The following is a 15,844-nucleotide window of genomic DNA, read 5'->3' as shown; positions in this document are numbered from 1 at the left end:
AAACCACATATAACAGTTTAAAGTGGATGGATGATATTTCTGAAAATTAAACATATCTTCTTCTTTAAGCTTACAGAAGAACAAAAAAGTCCGGTTCTATTTTGGAAATATAGCTGTAAGAAAGCCTGCATGTTATATCCATCTCTCTCCCTCCCTTTCTTTCTTGATGTGCTCCCCTTCTCTCTTCAGAGACAGAGCCATTACAAAATTGGCCAGAAGTAAAGAACATTCACATTACAGCAGAAGAGTGCAGTGTGAACTGAAGAAAAGTAAACAGATGTCCAATGCCTGCTGTATCACTGTCCCATGCGGTTCAACAGAACCATCATGCCTTTGAGACAAACCAGCCCACCTTGCAGAGCAAAACAGCATCATTCACAAATCCTCTCATCAGCGTGACATTTGTATGGAATGAGGAAACTACTGGCTCTATTCAGAGAGGAAGCTTAAACAAGGCTGTCTACATTTGGCACACAGTATGTGATAAATACCGAATGAAAGCGAACTTAAATCCATGACGACGCAACAGGAAAATAGGCAAAATGTTTGTCTGTCGATGTGAAAGCATTATGCTACTATGGCGACAAACGCTACATGGACAACTGAGGAATTGACTGAGTAATACACAGAAATTAGCAGTGGTTTCCATAGCAATGGAATTGACAAAGCAGTTGATTTTTAAATAGTACTCAACAGCCATTACAGCACTTTGAAGGCTCGCTCAGGGTAACCTGAATGAAATTATAGCTACATAAACTTACAAAAAACTCAGGTGGTAGTAAATATTCTGAATAAATAAGGCAAAGTGGTTTGGGGGACATGATGCTCTCACTTTATTCAGGAGCTGCGAAGTGTAATACATGTATTTTGTGTTGCCTGAATGACTTCTGGGATACTGTAGTTCATCTTCTAGTGCTGGTCCCCATAGTTTGGAAAAAAAAACACTTTGCAAGTCAATGGGGACCAAATTAAGGTGATTTATTCCTTTAAGGAAGAAATAAATCACTACCTAATATTGCAATAATATTACATGCAAATATATATATATATATATATATATATATATAATAATTAAATTAATCGAGAAATACATTTAGATACATATATATATATATATATATGAACAAAATTATTGAATTATAGTTAAATAATTCAAGGTTTCAGGGTTGCCTTGGCATTCAGGATGCATAGTGTTAAAGTAATTAAAACAGAAAGTAGAGGATCCAAGACTATTTTCATCTTAACAAGTGGATGTATTTAAATAGGGATGTATTTAAATCTAATTTTCAGAGAATTTTTTATTTAGTTAAATTAAACTGTCAGAATACTAATTAAAAAACTCCTGAAAAAAACCTTAAATTAATAAATATATAAAACTAGTCAACTTTACTAATCAACCATCTATAGGGGAGACCGGGTTGATTTGAGCCTGTGGGGAAGTTGAGCGTGTATCTAGACTACCTTAAATAAAATTGGTGATATGACCACGCATATTTGAAAAGTTAATCATTTTAGCCCCACTGTGATGGAGAGAGGCCCGAAAAATTCAGAATAATTGGTAAATACATTTAAGTAAAAAAAATTTTTTTATTTTTTTTTGGGGTATGTCCAAGGACTCATGCTTTTTGTGTCTGAATTATTACTGACAAATCTGAAACAACATCACATATGGAAGCGTTAGCATAATATTAGCTCTAAACTGCTGGGATGATGCAAGTTCACAAAGATGGTAGGAGTTACCTAGGGTAAGTTGAGCCAGTGGCGCACTCCTTTTTATGATTATAAAGTATTATTTTACTGTAATTCTACATGATATTTCATTAGTTTTAGACCAAGCATTTTTAAATTTGTTCTTTGTTATGGACTTTATTTTGTTCTAAAAAATTTTAATAGGCCTTGTTTATGAAAACTGGCCTTTGAAGTTTTTATGAAATTGCATTTGTGGGATGTTGAGCACTATTAGCCCAGTTCTGCGAGGTCAGTTGCAGTCTTTTTGTTCTGAAATGTTTAAATAATTAAAAAATATCTTTAAAGTCAACCCATTGTCTTGAGCCACAGGCTGGGAAACTCCCTGTATGAATGAAAGTCCGTCACAAGACTCACACACAGATTTTTAGAAGTCATTTATATTGAAATTCTCTTCTTTTGATATAGCATGAGGTGAAAATATTCAGTTTTACTTCAGTGTAATCAGTGGCATAGTTTATATTTTGGAAAGACATTTTTAAAGCAGGTTTTTTTTTTACATCCAAAGTGATTATTCCCAAGGCTGCACCACATCCTAAAATTATATACATATTTAAGGTGGACCCATTACTGTCATGTGTTCACTTTAAAGACTTTAAACTCCCCCCCACTCTCTACTATAAAGCATCAGGGTTTCACTTACCAATGCAGTAACAGAGCAGCACAGAGAGCAGTATGGAGACAGCCATGGCACTGAGGGCCGTGCACCTCCATGAGCAGTACTTAGAGGACTTCTTGAACTTGAAAGCGCTGCGGGAGAGTGTGTTGCGGGGCAGGGGCCGTGTCGGGGGCGAGTAGACCGCCCCCGTGGCCATGGTGTAGCCTGGCGTGGCCGTGCTGAACAGAGGAGTGGTGCCAGTGCCCGTCTTAAAGAGAAAGTGCCTGAAAGAAAGAATAAGAGAGATACAGAAAGAGAAAAGCGATGAACATTTACTCTCATTTTAAAAGATACACATTTTTAAAGTATTTTGCATTGAATAGCTTTAGGCAATAAAGATTAATGCTAAGAACTTGTAAGATCTGATACAGTTCATAAAATCAGAACCAGTTTTATTATTTTTTTAAAGCATTTAACAATCGCATCTACAACTATTCACGGAGAGCTCGATATATTAACTCTAAATGAGTTTAAAGAAATAGTTACAGCAGCACAGATTGTTCACAGAGCAGAGCGCAGTACAGGAAGTGAGGAGTACAGCCCTCCCAAACTGCCCTGCTCCTGTACGTCTCCCGCTAAGCTAGTGTCACCCTCTCCTGCTGATTGGGACTTAAAGTATGATTGGCTAACAGAAGACCTTGGCATGTGGTAATTATGCTGGACAGATATTACCAGCCCTTTCTGTTTGCTTGAACACCACAGAGAAAATCTAGCCCTCTTCACTTTTCAACCTTTACCAAACACATCTCAATCAAAGCCCTAGTGTTTGACTTCCCTTTTAGCCTGCTGTGTTTCTTTGCACAAATAAAAGTGTAGAAATGGGAAGCGTTGTGTGTGAGTGGCACTTTCCACTATAAATCTGGAATCAGTTGATTGGACTTGAGAGGCGGAGGAAAAAGCTTTTTCTAATTAAAAATCTCCAATGGTATTGTTTCATCAGCAGAAGAGGAAAAAAATTACTTTTTTTTTTTTTTTTTTGCATTTAAAGATCATATTATCCAAGATGTAGGAAGTGGAAGAGGAAAAACACCTTATGTTCAGGTTTTACACTTTTCATAAAAAAAAAAAAAACTTTCCTTATATAATGTCAATGTATTTTTCTAACAGTAGTAATCTTAAATAGATTTTTTGGGGGAGTGTAAACTTTACGATATGTGTCTATACAGAATTAACTGTGAAAAACAAACCTGAGAAACATTTACTGGAGATAAAAAAAGTGAGAAATCTCCCCGGCTTCCCCATACACATATTATATACACATATAAGGCCTAGACATAACCCTCTTCCACCACATGAATTCCCCTTCCTTTGTTAAACAAAACATCTCACAAGCTTGCAGAGCTAAGCAATTCTCTAAAACTGCATGGTTGTCTGTTCGATTGCATTCTTTATGTTGACAGAATGACCCATGAAGACACTGAACAATGGAACAAACAGATGATTCGAGCTGCGATATCAAATAACACTGAGCACTAAATCCAATTAGCGAGACAATTCGACAATGTCTCTGCATTCTAATGCAGCGACAGAGAGAAAGAGAGACAGAGAGAGAGAGAGAGAGAGAGAGAGAGAGAGAGAGAGAGAGAGAGAGAGAGAGAACTGTGCTCTTGTTTTAGTGCAGTAAACAGTTGCTGCCAACTCACTTTTACTCTAACATTATCAGTCAACCCAATCAAAGCCAAGATGCTGTGCAAGGCATTCAGGATTTAATCTAGTAATGCAGGAATATCTAAGAATTAGTCAAATTAAAATGTTAAAGGCTGTGTAACTTGATTTATGCAAGTGGTGAATCGATTAGCATATTAGTGGATTTTTATTGCAACTTAATTTAAAGCAATTATTCCTAAGAAAGTTCCAGTGTCAGAAGCGGCTGCCAATCAGGTGCCTCTTGATAATTTGCATTCATTGGCTAACCCAACAAGGAACGCAAGAGACAAAGTAAAGGAGGTTGGGACGGTGGATGAACTGCCTAAATTCGGTTGGCTGAATATGGGACCTTGGCCATTTGGTTGGCTCAGCGCTGGCCTTCTGTTTGAGGGGGTCATGTGAGATTTAGCACTTTGGTTTGCTCAGTGTTGGGCTTGGCATCAGCAGCTGGCACCATGAGAAGACTCAGGAGCACATACCCGTCCCCATAGTCGCCCTCGTGGCATACGGGAGGGAACACATCCATCTCTATTAAGTTGTCATGCCCGTTTTCAAGAACTGCTTGCTTTGCTAATTTTCTACATGAGAAAGACAAACAATTAGAATAAAGGTCGTCAGTGCTTTCTGGTGATGAGACAGTCAAGGTATTTCTAATTATGAGTTTGGCAGCAAATCCACAGAGAAAGAGCTTCCCAGACAGCAGTCTAGAAATCATAGCTGAATGTACCCCGAATGAAAGACAGACCCGCACACATGAAAAGACTCATAAAACAAGTATACTGCAGTTTTATGTTCCATGTGTCAATCTGTTTTTCTCTAAATGGAAGCACTAACATGCTCTGATACAGAGGTATATTTATTATGGCGAATAGAGCCACAGAATTACTCGAGCACACTCAATGACTGTAAAGTGTTATTGGTACGCTCTCTACATCCACTATGAGCTAAGTGTGAGAATATATTAATTACTATACTTCCCCTACAGTGAATCTCTAGAGATACACATAATCTGAAGCAGTGGTTTTTTATGAGTGTATTTTTGCTGCGAAACAACTGAGCGTCTGTGACAGTGGAATTTGTAGTTGTAGAGAATAGCCATAAAAGTCTATCAGTAAATTTGAAGTCACAGACAAAAGTTGCAAACTTGTAGCGTCAATCACTTTTGCATCATATTTCACACAGATATGTGGTGAATATCTGCATTAATTTTACATTGATACAAATTTTGTCTGTCACTCCACATTTTTGATGGAGGTGTGTGAATGTGTTTTGCACCATATTCACTGCAGTAATAGTAGCAAAAACATGTGAGCATATGAGTTTCTTGATTGTGATTCATAGAATAGAATTTGTGCACCTGCAATGAAGGATTCAAAAAGTTGTAACTGTTGTGTTTGTGGGCGAGAGAAAAATATCTACAAGTCTGCAACTTTTGTCTGACTTCACATTTTTTTGATACACGTGTGGCTATTTTCTACAACAACAAATTCTGCTGTCACAGACACTCAGTTGTTTTGCACCAAAAATACTTTCATAGTTTTCAATTTGTGGGTCGTGACCCTGAAATGGGTGGCAAATCTGGTCTGGTAGAGCTGCAGGCAGCAGGGAAAAGCAATGCTAAAAGGTCAATAATAAAATGCAACTAACCATGTAATTATGCGTTATTAGGATGTAAATATAGGCTCATCAACTTTTATGAGGGAGAAAACAATTTTTCCCATATCTTGTTATCTCATCAAAGGCCATGCGTGCAAACATATTCTACTGTATTTTGATAAAAACTCATCTGTCTCCTCTTGGAAGCTAGTTATCAACATAGACAGCTTGTGTGACAAGCCTTCAGCCTTAAAAACCTTGAAAAACTACAAGGTAAAGAAAAATCTTATCCAGACTACATTACATACAGGTTCACTTGGTCTGTGCTGACCACAATGTGTTTCACGAGTCCACACTTAACATATAATAAATAGAGTAGAGGTTATGTGTATTTGGCGTGCTGTCTTAGGTGAGGGCTCTGAGCTCGAGATTTTGTACCCCCCAACCACCCCCGCCCACGACCCCACAGGTTAGTACAGAAATAGTTGTAAGTGCAGAGAAGGGGTGGTGGAGGGATTCTGGAAAAACTGCAAAGGAACAGAGGCAAGTCTGCTGTGTATATATACACACCTCTAATTGTCACAGAAACACCAGGCTCTCTCTCCACCAAGCAATGATTCTAATCACCTGAACTCTGAACACCTGCACTCAATCAGCAGACCCTCATCAGCCCCAGTATATAAACACACACCTCAGTTTAGTCTTTGTCTGTCCTCGATTTGGATACAGACTATCTATCCCGTGATCTCCTGCATTCCAACGAATGCGCTCCTGTGGACGATCTTTGCTGAACTCTACTATTATCTCCTGGTATAACTCCTGTGAAGAACTTATCTCTCTAATGCTGGGGTGTGTGCTTCCCAATCTATATTCACCATCCTACATAAATATATTCCTGTTATATTGCCCCCCTGCACTCAGATTTCCTTTACCAGTTTGTGCTGTGAGACAGATAATAAAGTACTGGATTTAATAATCTTCCCGTCCAGCTTGTGTATATATCCTGACACTTATCTTGCTAATTGTGTTTATTACTGATTGTGCACCTCATGTTAATTAGGTTAACTATCTGAACGTGCTCCTCCAGAACTTTTCTTATAAAACATAATTTATGCAGTGAAGTTATTGGCTGCTGAGACATTTATAAATGAGCAATAATTAAAACATATTTATCAATGTTCTTGCTTATTTATGCATGCTAAACAATTTTAGAACTGTGCAAAATGAAGACCAAAAAGTGAAACCACTTGAGAACAACTGATCTAAAGCCATGAGGCAATGTGACGTTTCTCATTACTCTCCACAAATTTTCTTGTGGGTTGAAAACTGATGCATAGATTCCAAGAGTAATTCAGTATGACTTTGCACATGACCTCTTTGTTTTCCTGCATAACACCACCATGACCTATGCTCTAACCAACTCACCCTTCTGACCTCATAGCAGGAGTTCAATTCTTTACTTTAAGTTTTTACAACAAGTGACTTGCAGAAATGTAACTCAATAACACAACTTGACCATATGCTCGTCGGGCTTGAATTACACTGACTGGCCTGCTTTTATACAAACCACACAACAGCCTTTAAAATGATTTATATGTAGTTATAAATTCATTTTTGCCCTTCCTTTCAAGAAAAATGAATAGAAAAAGAGACACAGACAAACTCTGGGAAATTTAACTATAGAAAGCCCAATTTATGTCACTTGCTGACACTTTCGAGTCACAGTACACATGGCATTTATAGTCATATAACACTGGGTTTCATCACAGTTAAAAGGATCATAGCAATAAGAACAATTGTGGTGCGGGCTCGAAGATAGCTTAGAATTACTTTGAATGTCGAGATTAGACTCTTAGTAAAATTTTAAAACAAAGTACATTCATCATGCACTTAAAAGAGATATAATAGAAGATGCGTGATAAAAACCAGAGATAAGATCTCCAGCTGTAGTGTCTGTGGACTGAGTGGGGCATCTGGTGTTTGGATAAGACAGGATAACGTTCCTTTGACACAGAAGACAGCGAACAGGGATTTCGGAGTATGAGGGATGGGATAACCATTGTTAATTGATTAAAGCAGGCTGGAAATTGCTATGCTAATCCATGTATCGCCTTTCACATTTGTCATCCTCTGACAAAAGCCTTTACAGAAGATTTAGGAAGACGGAACTGGAAAATAACTTGACAATGCATATATAAGGCAGTGTACTCGAAGTCTACTTAAAAGAGAATACAATTTCAGAAATTTTCAGACGTGGAATTACTATTGGATACACACAAGATAAAAACAAAAGACCAATGACCTTCATAACTAATACATATTTATTTTATATCAGTTTTATGCCTGATTCATGCTAACCAACAGACCTGTGCTTCACACTTATATCTGTAGTCAATCTAAAGTTCTTATATTGACTAGTGGTCGACCCCAAAACGGGGGGTCGATAGCCGATAGCTGATATAAAGCTGAATATAATAATATAGTAACATTTTTTTAATTAATATTTAAGAATTTTAAATAATTTGACAATGGATTAAAAAATAAATGTGTAAAATAAATATACTTAGTCTTTAGATGACAAATTATTTATACACAATGTATTTATTTACACAAATAAATAAATATTTAGTAAAAATATAATTAAAAAGGAATACACAGTAACCGACAGCACACAGAGAAAATGACATGAATTTGACAGTGGGAAAATGCATAAAGCGCAGCATACTTTGAAATCACAAGTTTAAAGTTTAAAGCATTCAATTACCATGGACCGACCGTCACACAGAGAACATGCGATCATACTGGATAAAAATGCACACTTCACAAGATCTCACAGCTGGATTCAACTAAGTGTGCAAGGTTTGTGAAATGAAATGTTCATTAGTCATTCAAAAATTTGTTTAAATGATATGCATATTTGCTTAATGCTGACGGCAAACAAGAAAGTATTATAATGTTTGCCTTTCTATTAGTAATAATATAAAAGCAATCTTTATAATAAATTCGTATACATTAATTTATTTTGTTAAACTGTTCTATCTGATTATTAGACAGACTTCTATCCATTGTAGACAGAACTGTTAACAGCGACAGTAAACAAGAGGGAGAATGTGAGCACTGTGTGCTCAGTAGGGTTGGGTATCGTTTGAATTCTATCGATTCTAAGTCCGATTCCGATTCCGATTCTGCTTATCGATTCCGATTCTTATCGATTCCTAGTTTCGATTCCAATAAGATAAAAAATCCAATATAAAAAAAATAAGTCAAACATTTAGATGTCAAACATGTATTCTGTCTTTTTACAAAGCATTCTGTTGCAGCTAATAACATGAGCAAAAATCAGCAGCCTACAAAACACTGCAAGAGGAATTTAGCCTATGCTTTAAAAAGCATACCGCCGACCAATGCTCTCTGTGCATGCGCTTGCGCTTCATGTGCGCTGCACATAAACAGGGCACAAATTCATTCTGTTCCTGCACTTAATCATTTTTAATCAAATTGAAATGCGAACACAGGAATCGTAAAGCAAAATCGAAATGCACGCATCTTATCGAATACCTGGTTCTTGGAAATTTGCAACCAGTTCTAAAATGGAACTGGTTTTTGATACCCAACCCTAGTGCTCAGGCGTTGCCATTCTCTGTGCCATCAAAATAAAAGTCCCACCTCGAACACATCGGCCAAACAGAAAAACTTATTGGGCGATGCCAATATGTGAAAAATGACAAATATTGGCAGATATATTGGCCTTGGCAATATATCAGTTGGCCACTAATATTGACAGTGATAAACAATCTTGCTCATAATGATTACTTATAGAACCAGGCCTAAATTATGCTAACATTTAGGTTTTGACTTCACATCACAATATGGAAGTAGAAAGAGAAAGAACAAATGAATAAAAACCAAAACCTCTATGTGAAGGGAAATGAAAATAGGATTATTTGCAAATAAATGCAAATAGGGTTATTCTCAAGGAACCCATATTTTTCAATGCTGCCTGCAGTGTGTTCTTCAGTGAACATTTGCAAGTTATGCAAGTGACAAAGGACAAATACTGAATGATCCTAAGCACTTAAATAAGCCTGTGCTGAGTGGCATTTCACAGGTGCTGTGTGTTTTGTCTGCGTGGACTGACTCTGACTGTTCCCTGTTCCTAAACTGGTGTTAAAGATCAAATAACCAAACATCTAAAGGCTCTTGAAAACTGGCTGGGCTTGGCAGGATGATGTGTGATTACTCTGAACATTCGCTATGAGTCATCAGGCTTTCACACTTTTTTTTAATTACAGTAACTCCTATTGATGTTATATTGATTGATGATGCTTTACTTTAATGATAATTTGATGCCTGGTTTTGTTCTGAAGCAATAAATCACTGCTCTTTAAAACAACTTACCAAAGACAAAGACAACAAACATGGTAAAATGTTCAGTGGGCACTTTCTCAGTTTACTGTCTTTTGCCTGAGGAAAGATTTATTTAAGGCTTTAATTACTTTTCCTCGTCATGACAGGCATATATCTATAATAAATGAGATTTTGTAATCAAGTGCAGTAAGCACTTCCTTCTCTTGTGTGTTGGTGAAAGTTGTAAAGTCTATCTTTAGCTTTTTAACCTCTAAAAGCGTGACATGGGAGCTGACCTATGAGTCAAAAGTGCTTTGAGATTCCTGTGTGCGGCTGATGTGCACTTTGCTGATTATCTCCACATAGAGAGTAGCTTGAAAATAGGGCCTTTTTGATATGTTCAAAAATAAAATAATGTTCAGAACAGAGTATTTTGCAAGATGCATTATTTTGCCTAGAGCAAGAAGCGAGGTTTCGGAATGTCAAGAGGTTAGTGTTCTCTCTCATTTCAAGATAAATACATTACCACTCCATCTTTAGGAGAACTTGTATGTTAACAGCCTAAGAAGCAAGAATTCACCACGCATTAAACAGTGCTAATAGACTACTGTAAGACTTAGTAATATGAAAAATAATTATAACATTAAAACAATGACAGTGTAATGGGAGAAGAAGTTGTTGTCTCTTCACTCAACATACAGTACATACGTTGGTCTTTATAAGCAAGACTCACCAGTTGCCTGATTTGCATTTATATTTGAAATTCTCAGACTCTGAATGTGGAGATCTTGAATTATTTTAATCAGTTAAGGACCGGCAGGTGTCTCAAGAGGCTTCTCATGTTTCTCTATTCCCCACTTTAACAGTATCATCAAATAATGATGAGAGTAAAGACAGTAGAGTGAGGTAATTGACTGTACGAAAGCTAGATTCATGATCGTTTAGACTGAATTGCCTGTTTAGCACAATTTGTTTGCAATTACAAGAATGTGGAAGCATATGCTCAGACGTGCTCTGCATTTCACCATAAGGTTCATGACAATGTCAATAATGGCTTTAAGGTAAAGTCAGTCATTGCTGAAACAATGCCACCTGAGCCCTGGGAACCAATCGTTCATGCTTGTAAACACAGGAACGCAGTCTTCATTGAAGCATTTTGGAAGTGTGTCACTGGAGCAATTTACTATACCTAACAGCCTGTCTTTTAAACAAATTCTGAATTGTTCTTTTAATGAAATTTATGTAAAACATCTACTAAATAACTTCAAATGATAACTTATTCCAGTGCAAGTAAATTACAAGGATGCATTTAAGGACTGGATTGTGCAATTTTCTCCAACGGCTAATGCAGTCTACTGATTTTTTTCTTTTTTAAATTTCTTCAGCCAGCGTCTACTGCCTCAAACAAATCAATGGACTTGTTCAGGAACACATGTTGTGAAGCGTTTGTATTTCCCCTCTATTCCAGCACATTTTCATCCATTTACTTGTGCTGATGTTTTTCATTATTTTCATCTAAACTTTACTGTTGTGCCTGTCGGGGAGCTAGATGTTTTGTTTATTTTAACTCTAAAAGTCAGTCTGTATCATGTAAACAGTTGTTAAGTAAGCTCCATGTCTTACTTGGAACACGGCACCTTTTTAACCAAAGCTGCTACGCAGACATGCAACAATGTGTGCTTTCAAGCGTAACTGAATGAGTGTGTGTTTTAAGAGTGTTTATCTGAAAAGATGCACCACTATAGTACGGATTTACAAGCATCTGTGAGTGTCAGAGAGCCTATTGAATGTGTGTGGTCCAGTGTGGTCTTCCTCAGGATATAAACAGACATTTTAGCTCTCTTGCTAATATCTACAGAAATCTACATAATGCTTTGTCCTCCATGAGTTATTTTGGGGGATATGGTGTGACCACTGAGATGAGAGAGAGATGAACAAAAACAAAAAGCAGAGCGTACGTTGGAAAGAGGCTAAACTACAATGGACAAAACATCAAAAAACTTACTGTGGTTGACATGACAAAAAGTTAAAGAGCAAGATGGCCACTTAGTAAAAAGTGAGTTGTGTGGAAAACAGGGAAACAGAGGGAAAGACCATAAAGGAAGTGTAGCTGTTGGATATTCCTGTTTTGGGGCCACTGTGTCCATGTGAAGGGCCATGAAGTGAAACTCCATGGCGGAGGTGCTGAAGCAGGTGTGTTATTCCTGGATCTCTCAGCACTGTGTTTGCACTGGCGCTCATAAAATATAAACTCAAAAGCAGGACACTCATCAGTACTCACATGACTGTAGACCTTAGTCGGGGTATGTGTCATATTTAATTTAATGCAAGTGAATACAAAGCTGTGAGTTTGAAGTACAGTCTGTTTAATGTCTATTATTTTTAAATGTATTTTTGTCTCACAATACCAATATTTTAGTAGTCTACAGTATACCATTAAAAGTGAAAATTCACAACTCTCAATATTAATTTCAACACCACAGCAAAATTTATTAACATTATTAATTAAAATAATTAAGTAAATGCCATTTTATATAAATGATCAAATATAAATAAGCATAAAACACATTTTCCATGTTTCCATTATTCAAGTAAACAAATATTACAATAATTATAAATAAACAAACATAATAATTATTAATACACAGTACTTGTCGATATTGTTGCAAGATTAATATTAATATTAATACCATTAATTAAATGCAATATGTTGCATGTTTATTTTAAGGCAAACAGACTGTATTTACATTAATACCTCTTTGAAATGGACATTTTATTGAGAAATGAATTTGACCATTCATGCGTGAAGCTACATTACACTCTGCATGTACTGTAGTAAAATACTGTCGAAAGGTACTGTTGCATTTACTTTCCATTTATATTTACATTTACTGTCACATTCATTTCAATATGAACTTGGAGCCATTTACAACCCTAGAACATTTTCAGAATGACAATTTTCAGATTCTGTTGGCTTGATACTCAGGTACCATTAACCACTGAGCAGACTGTACATATATCCCTCAAAGCCTCACTCTCATTTACATCAAATTGAATATTCCGTCTATCCAGACTAAGGTTTATAGCTTTCAGGCTGTGGAGGGGAAGTGAGGCTGTCCCTTTTTCTCTTGACTGCCTTTTATCAAGTATTTTTAAAGAAAGGCAGTAAGACATTTAGCACAATGACAACATCACTTACCAAAATTTTCTTGAAGGACCCTCATTTCTCTCTCTGCACTAACCCCCACTCTGTCTGTCTCGGTGCTTATATCAGGCAGGATGAATGAAAGGAGTGCGAGGTGGTAACATCGCTTAATGGGGGAGGCTTAGTCATTATATATACAGTGTCACTAAAAAGAGTAGATCAAAAACAGAGAGAGGCCATTACGGTGCTAACGTGCAAACCCCTGAAACAAAGCGTTCCCTTCTGCTAGTGTTTAAAGACCCCTCAGAGTATCCACCGAGCTTACAGCCTCACTGATTTATGGGAGGAAAACAACCAAGCCGTATCCTCCCCTAAGCTTGGCAAGGCCTCAGTCACTCGCACTCTGGGATGTTAGCAGAGTCAGCAGAAGCCCTTTTTGACGCTGCCATATTATAAACCGTTTTGTGAGACTGATGATAAACAGAAACCTCATTTTGACTGATGCTGGTCAAAAAATCCTCTATGAATGATGAATGTAAATTATATGTTGAGGCTTATTAGTATGTCTACTAGTATATATTAAGAACTGCAGTGCTTCGAGGGAGAGAGAGGGAGAGAGAGAGATATAAAGGTCATGAGTCCTGCTGTGTGAGGAATGTCAAAAAAGGACCTTTCCATTACACAGGTCACACTTTTGGATGTAACTACACTGGTGTGTGCGATTGCGTAACTGACCTACTCTCCAGCGGCACATTGCTGCCCAGGACCCAGCTGTCCTGCAGCGGCACTGACTCGGGTGTGGTTTGCAGTTCGGCGGGGAGGGCGGCCGGAGGGGCCGGGCTCACGTTCCTGCGGCTGCTCAGAGAGTTGTGGTTCAGCGCCGTCACCGACGGCTGCTGCTTGTGCGGGGGCGGCACCGGTGGCAGCGTGGACGGGCCCTGCTGGTGCTGATTGGACGGTTGCTCTGTGGAAAGAATCAAATGGAACTGGGTTAACCAATGGCAAGTAATGCTGTGCAGATGTAAACAGTTGTCCTTGGTAATTAATCGTGTCAGTTTATGCAAATGTTTCTGGATGAATGTGCTTTTGCCAAAGAACATCTGGGACATATTACAGTAGGGTGATGATGACTAACTATTTAGTACCCACCCCCACCAGCTGTCGAACAGAGTATATGATGACAACGACACATATGCACGCACACGTACACATATGATTGAGATGATTAGACATCCGCTTTCACATGTGCCAGGGACACTTATCTGTCATAATTGCAGTAAATCCACCCTTGGGTTTGTTTGGGATCACACCACGTTAACAAGAAGTGTATGAAGCAGCAGCGTTTGGGTACTGGGGCTTCATTGCCAGTCACATTATTGATATTTCAGTGAAATTTCATATGCAAGGAAGTTCACTGTTTATTGTCAATAATGTAGCCATGTAGGAAGCACAGCTCACATAGAAGTCAAGCCAAGCCAAGCTTTCTGCATGACCAACTTGAACATGTCCAAAATCTACATGTGGAATTTTCCCGCGAGTGCACAGATTTCTACTGAAATTGGTAACTTTAACTAGGTCAAATTGCCAGGAAAACTGCCTTCAATTTTAAAGACTAGTTCTGATCATTCATGTGTTCTAATGTATCTGTACAGGAAGTGGCGTAGACAAAGCTAGTGAAACAGTGTATGCTAAATCCTTATAGACCCTTTTTCTTGGCATCTTTCTGTCTTTCCCTCTCCTTAAGGCTTTACACAGTGAAACTGGTCTCAATAGCCATAGGCCTTAAGAGCACCTTTGCAAGCTCCTTAACACACAAACTTCTCTGGTTGTAGCACAGAGATGAGAAAAAGGGGTGGTTTTAAGGACCGATTAAGCTGTGTACTTAGCATTAGCCTACAACTAACTACGTCGATTTTGAATCGGGGATCTTAAGCAGCATTTGTCACATTGTAAGGGATAATGTCCTTCTTTAAACCTCTAGTGATTCAAATCTAGAATGAGAAATTGAAAGAGAGTGCAAGGGATTACGTGCTGTAACTTGAAGCCAAAAAATCCTTTTTCCTTGAACACAGATAAGATGAAACACAATGATATGTATGCGAAGCAGCTTTTCCAGAAAGACAAAACCATTGCTTAACTTACTGCGCTCTGCTGTGTTACCCATATGGCTGTCTTTGATGGCAGAATGATACAGCAGGGTTGCTGTAAGAGCTAAGCAGAATGACAAACAGTGAGTTAAGTGAGTTTGCAGGGCAGTTGAGAAGATTCTGACAGATTTGGAGTCTCCTCTGGTGTGACAGGACTATTTTGTGGCATCTTCGAACTTATCTAGAGCTTCTTGTATGTGTCCGTTTCATTTCTCTCATCTCCTGTTCCTCTCTTTGAAACATCTACAGGCCTGAAGACACTTATGCTCGCAGATTATAATACAATAGGTTTTAAGAATAACATATGACAAGGGCTCTAGCCTTTCTTTCTCTTTCAGTCGTAGAATGCATGGCAAATGGTAACAGAATCTATGAGAGTAAAAAAAATGTGCACAGAAAAATCCATATTAAACCCTTTGGCTCGTGACGATACATTGATGTGTAAAGACATAAAACGATCGGTCTGTGCAAGAAACTGAATAATATTTATATGTTGTTGTTTTTTTTTTACCTCTGATTCACGCAATGTCTGAACTGTTAGAACTCTTGTGAATGTGC

General features: G+C 37.8%; 1 protein-coding gene across 8 annotated transcripts in view; it reads right to left on the bottom strand.

Annotated features, from left to right (window-relative positions):
- Positions 1 to 15,844, bottom strand: part of tenm3 (teneurin transmembrane protein 3) — a 289,016-nt gene that overhangs the window by 101,095 nt on the left and 172,077 nt on the right. For 7 of the 8 annotated variants that reach the window (XM_059554320.1, XM_059554321.1, XM_059554322.1 and 4 more), the window contains 2 exons: positions 13,875 to 14,103; positions 2,390 to 2,628 (listed from right to left, as the gene is read on the bottom strand). In XM_059554320.1, the coding sequence (XP_059410303.1) occupies positions 2,390 to 2,628; positions 13,875 to 14,103 (468 nt within the window). Of the gene's footprint in view, positions 1 to 2,389; positions 2,629 to 4,530; positions 4,630 to 13,874; positions 14,104 to 15,844 lie in introns of all 8 variants that reach the window. The other variant, XM_059554325.1, reaches the window with a different exon arrangement.

Source organism: Carassius carassius, chromosome 7, assembly GCF_963082965.1.
Source record: "Carassius carassius chromosome 7, fCarCar2.1, whole genome shotgun sequence".
Classification (NCBI taxonomy): domain Eukaryota; kingdom Metazoa; phylum Chordata; class Actinopteri; order Cypriniformes; family Cyprinidae; genus Carassius; species Carassius carassius.
The sequence above is the reverse complement of the archived record's forward strand: the minus strand, read 5'-3'. Positions and strand labels throughout refer to the sequence as shown.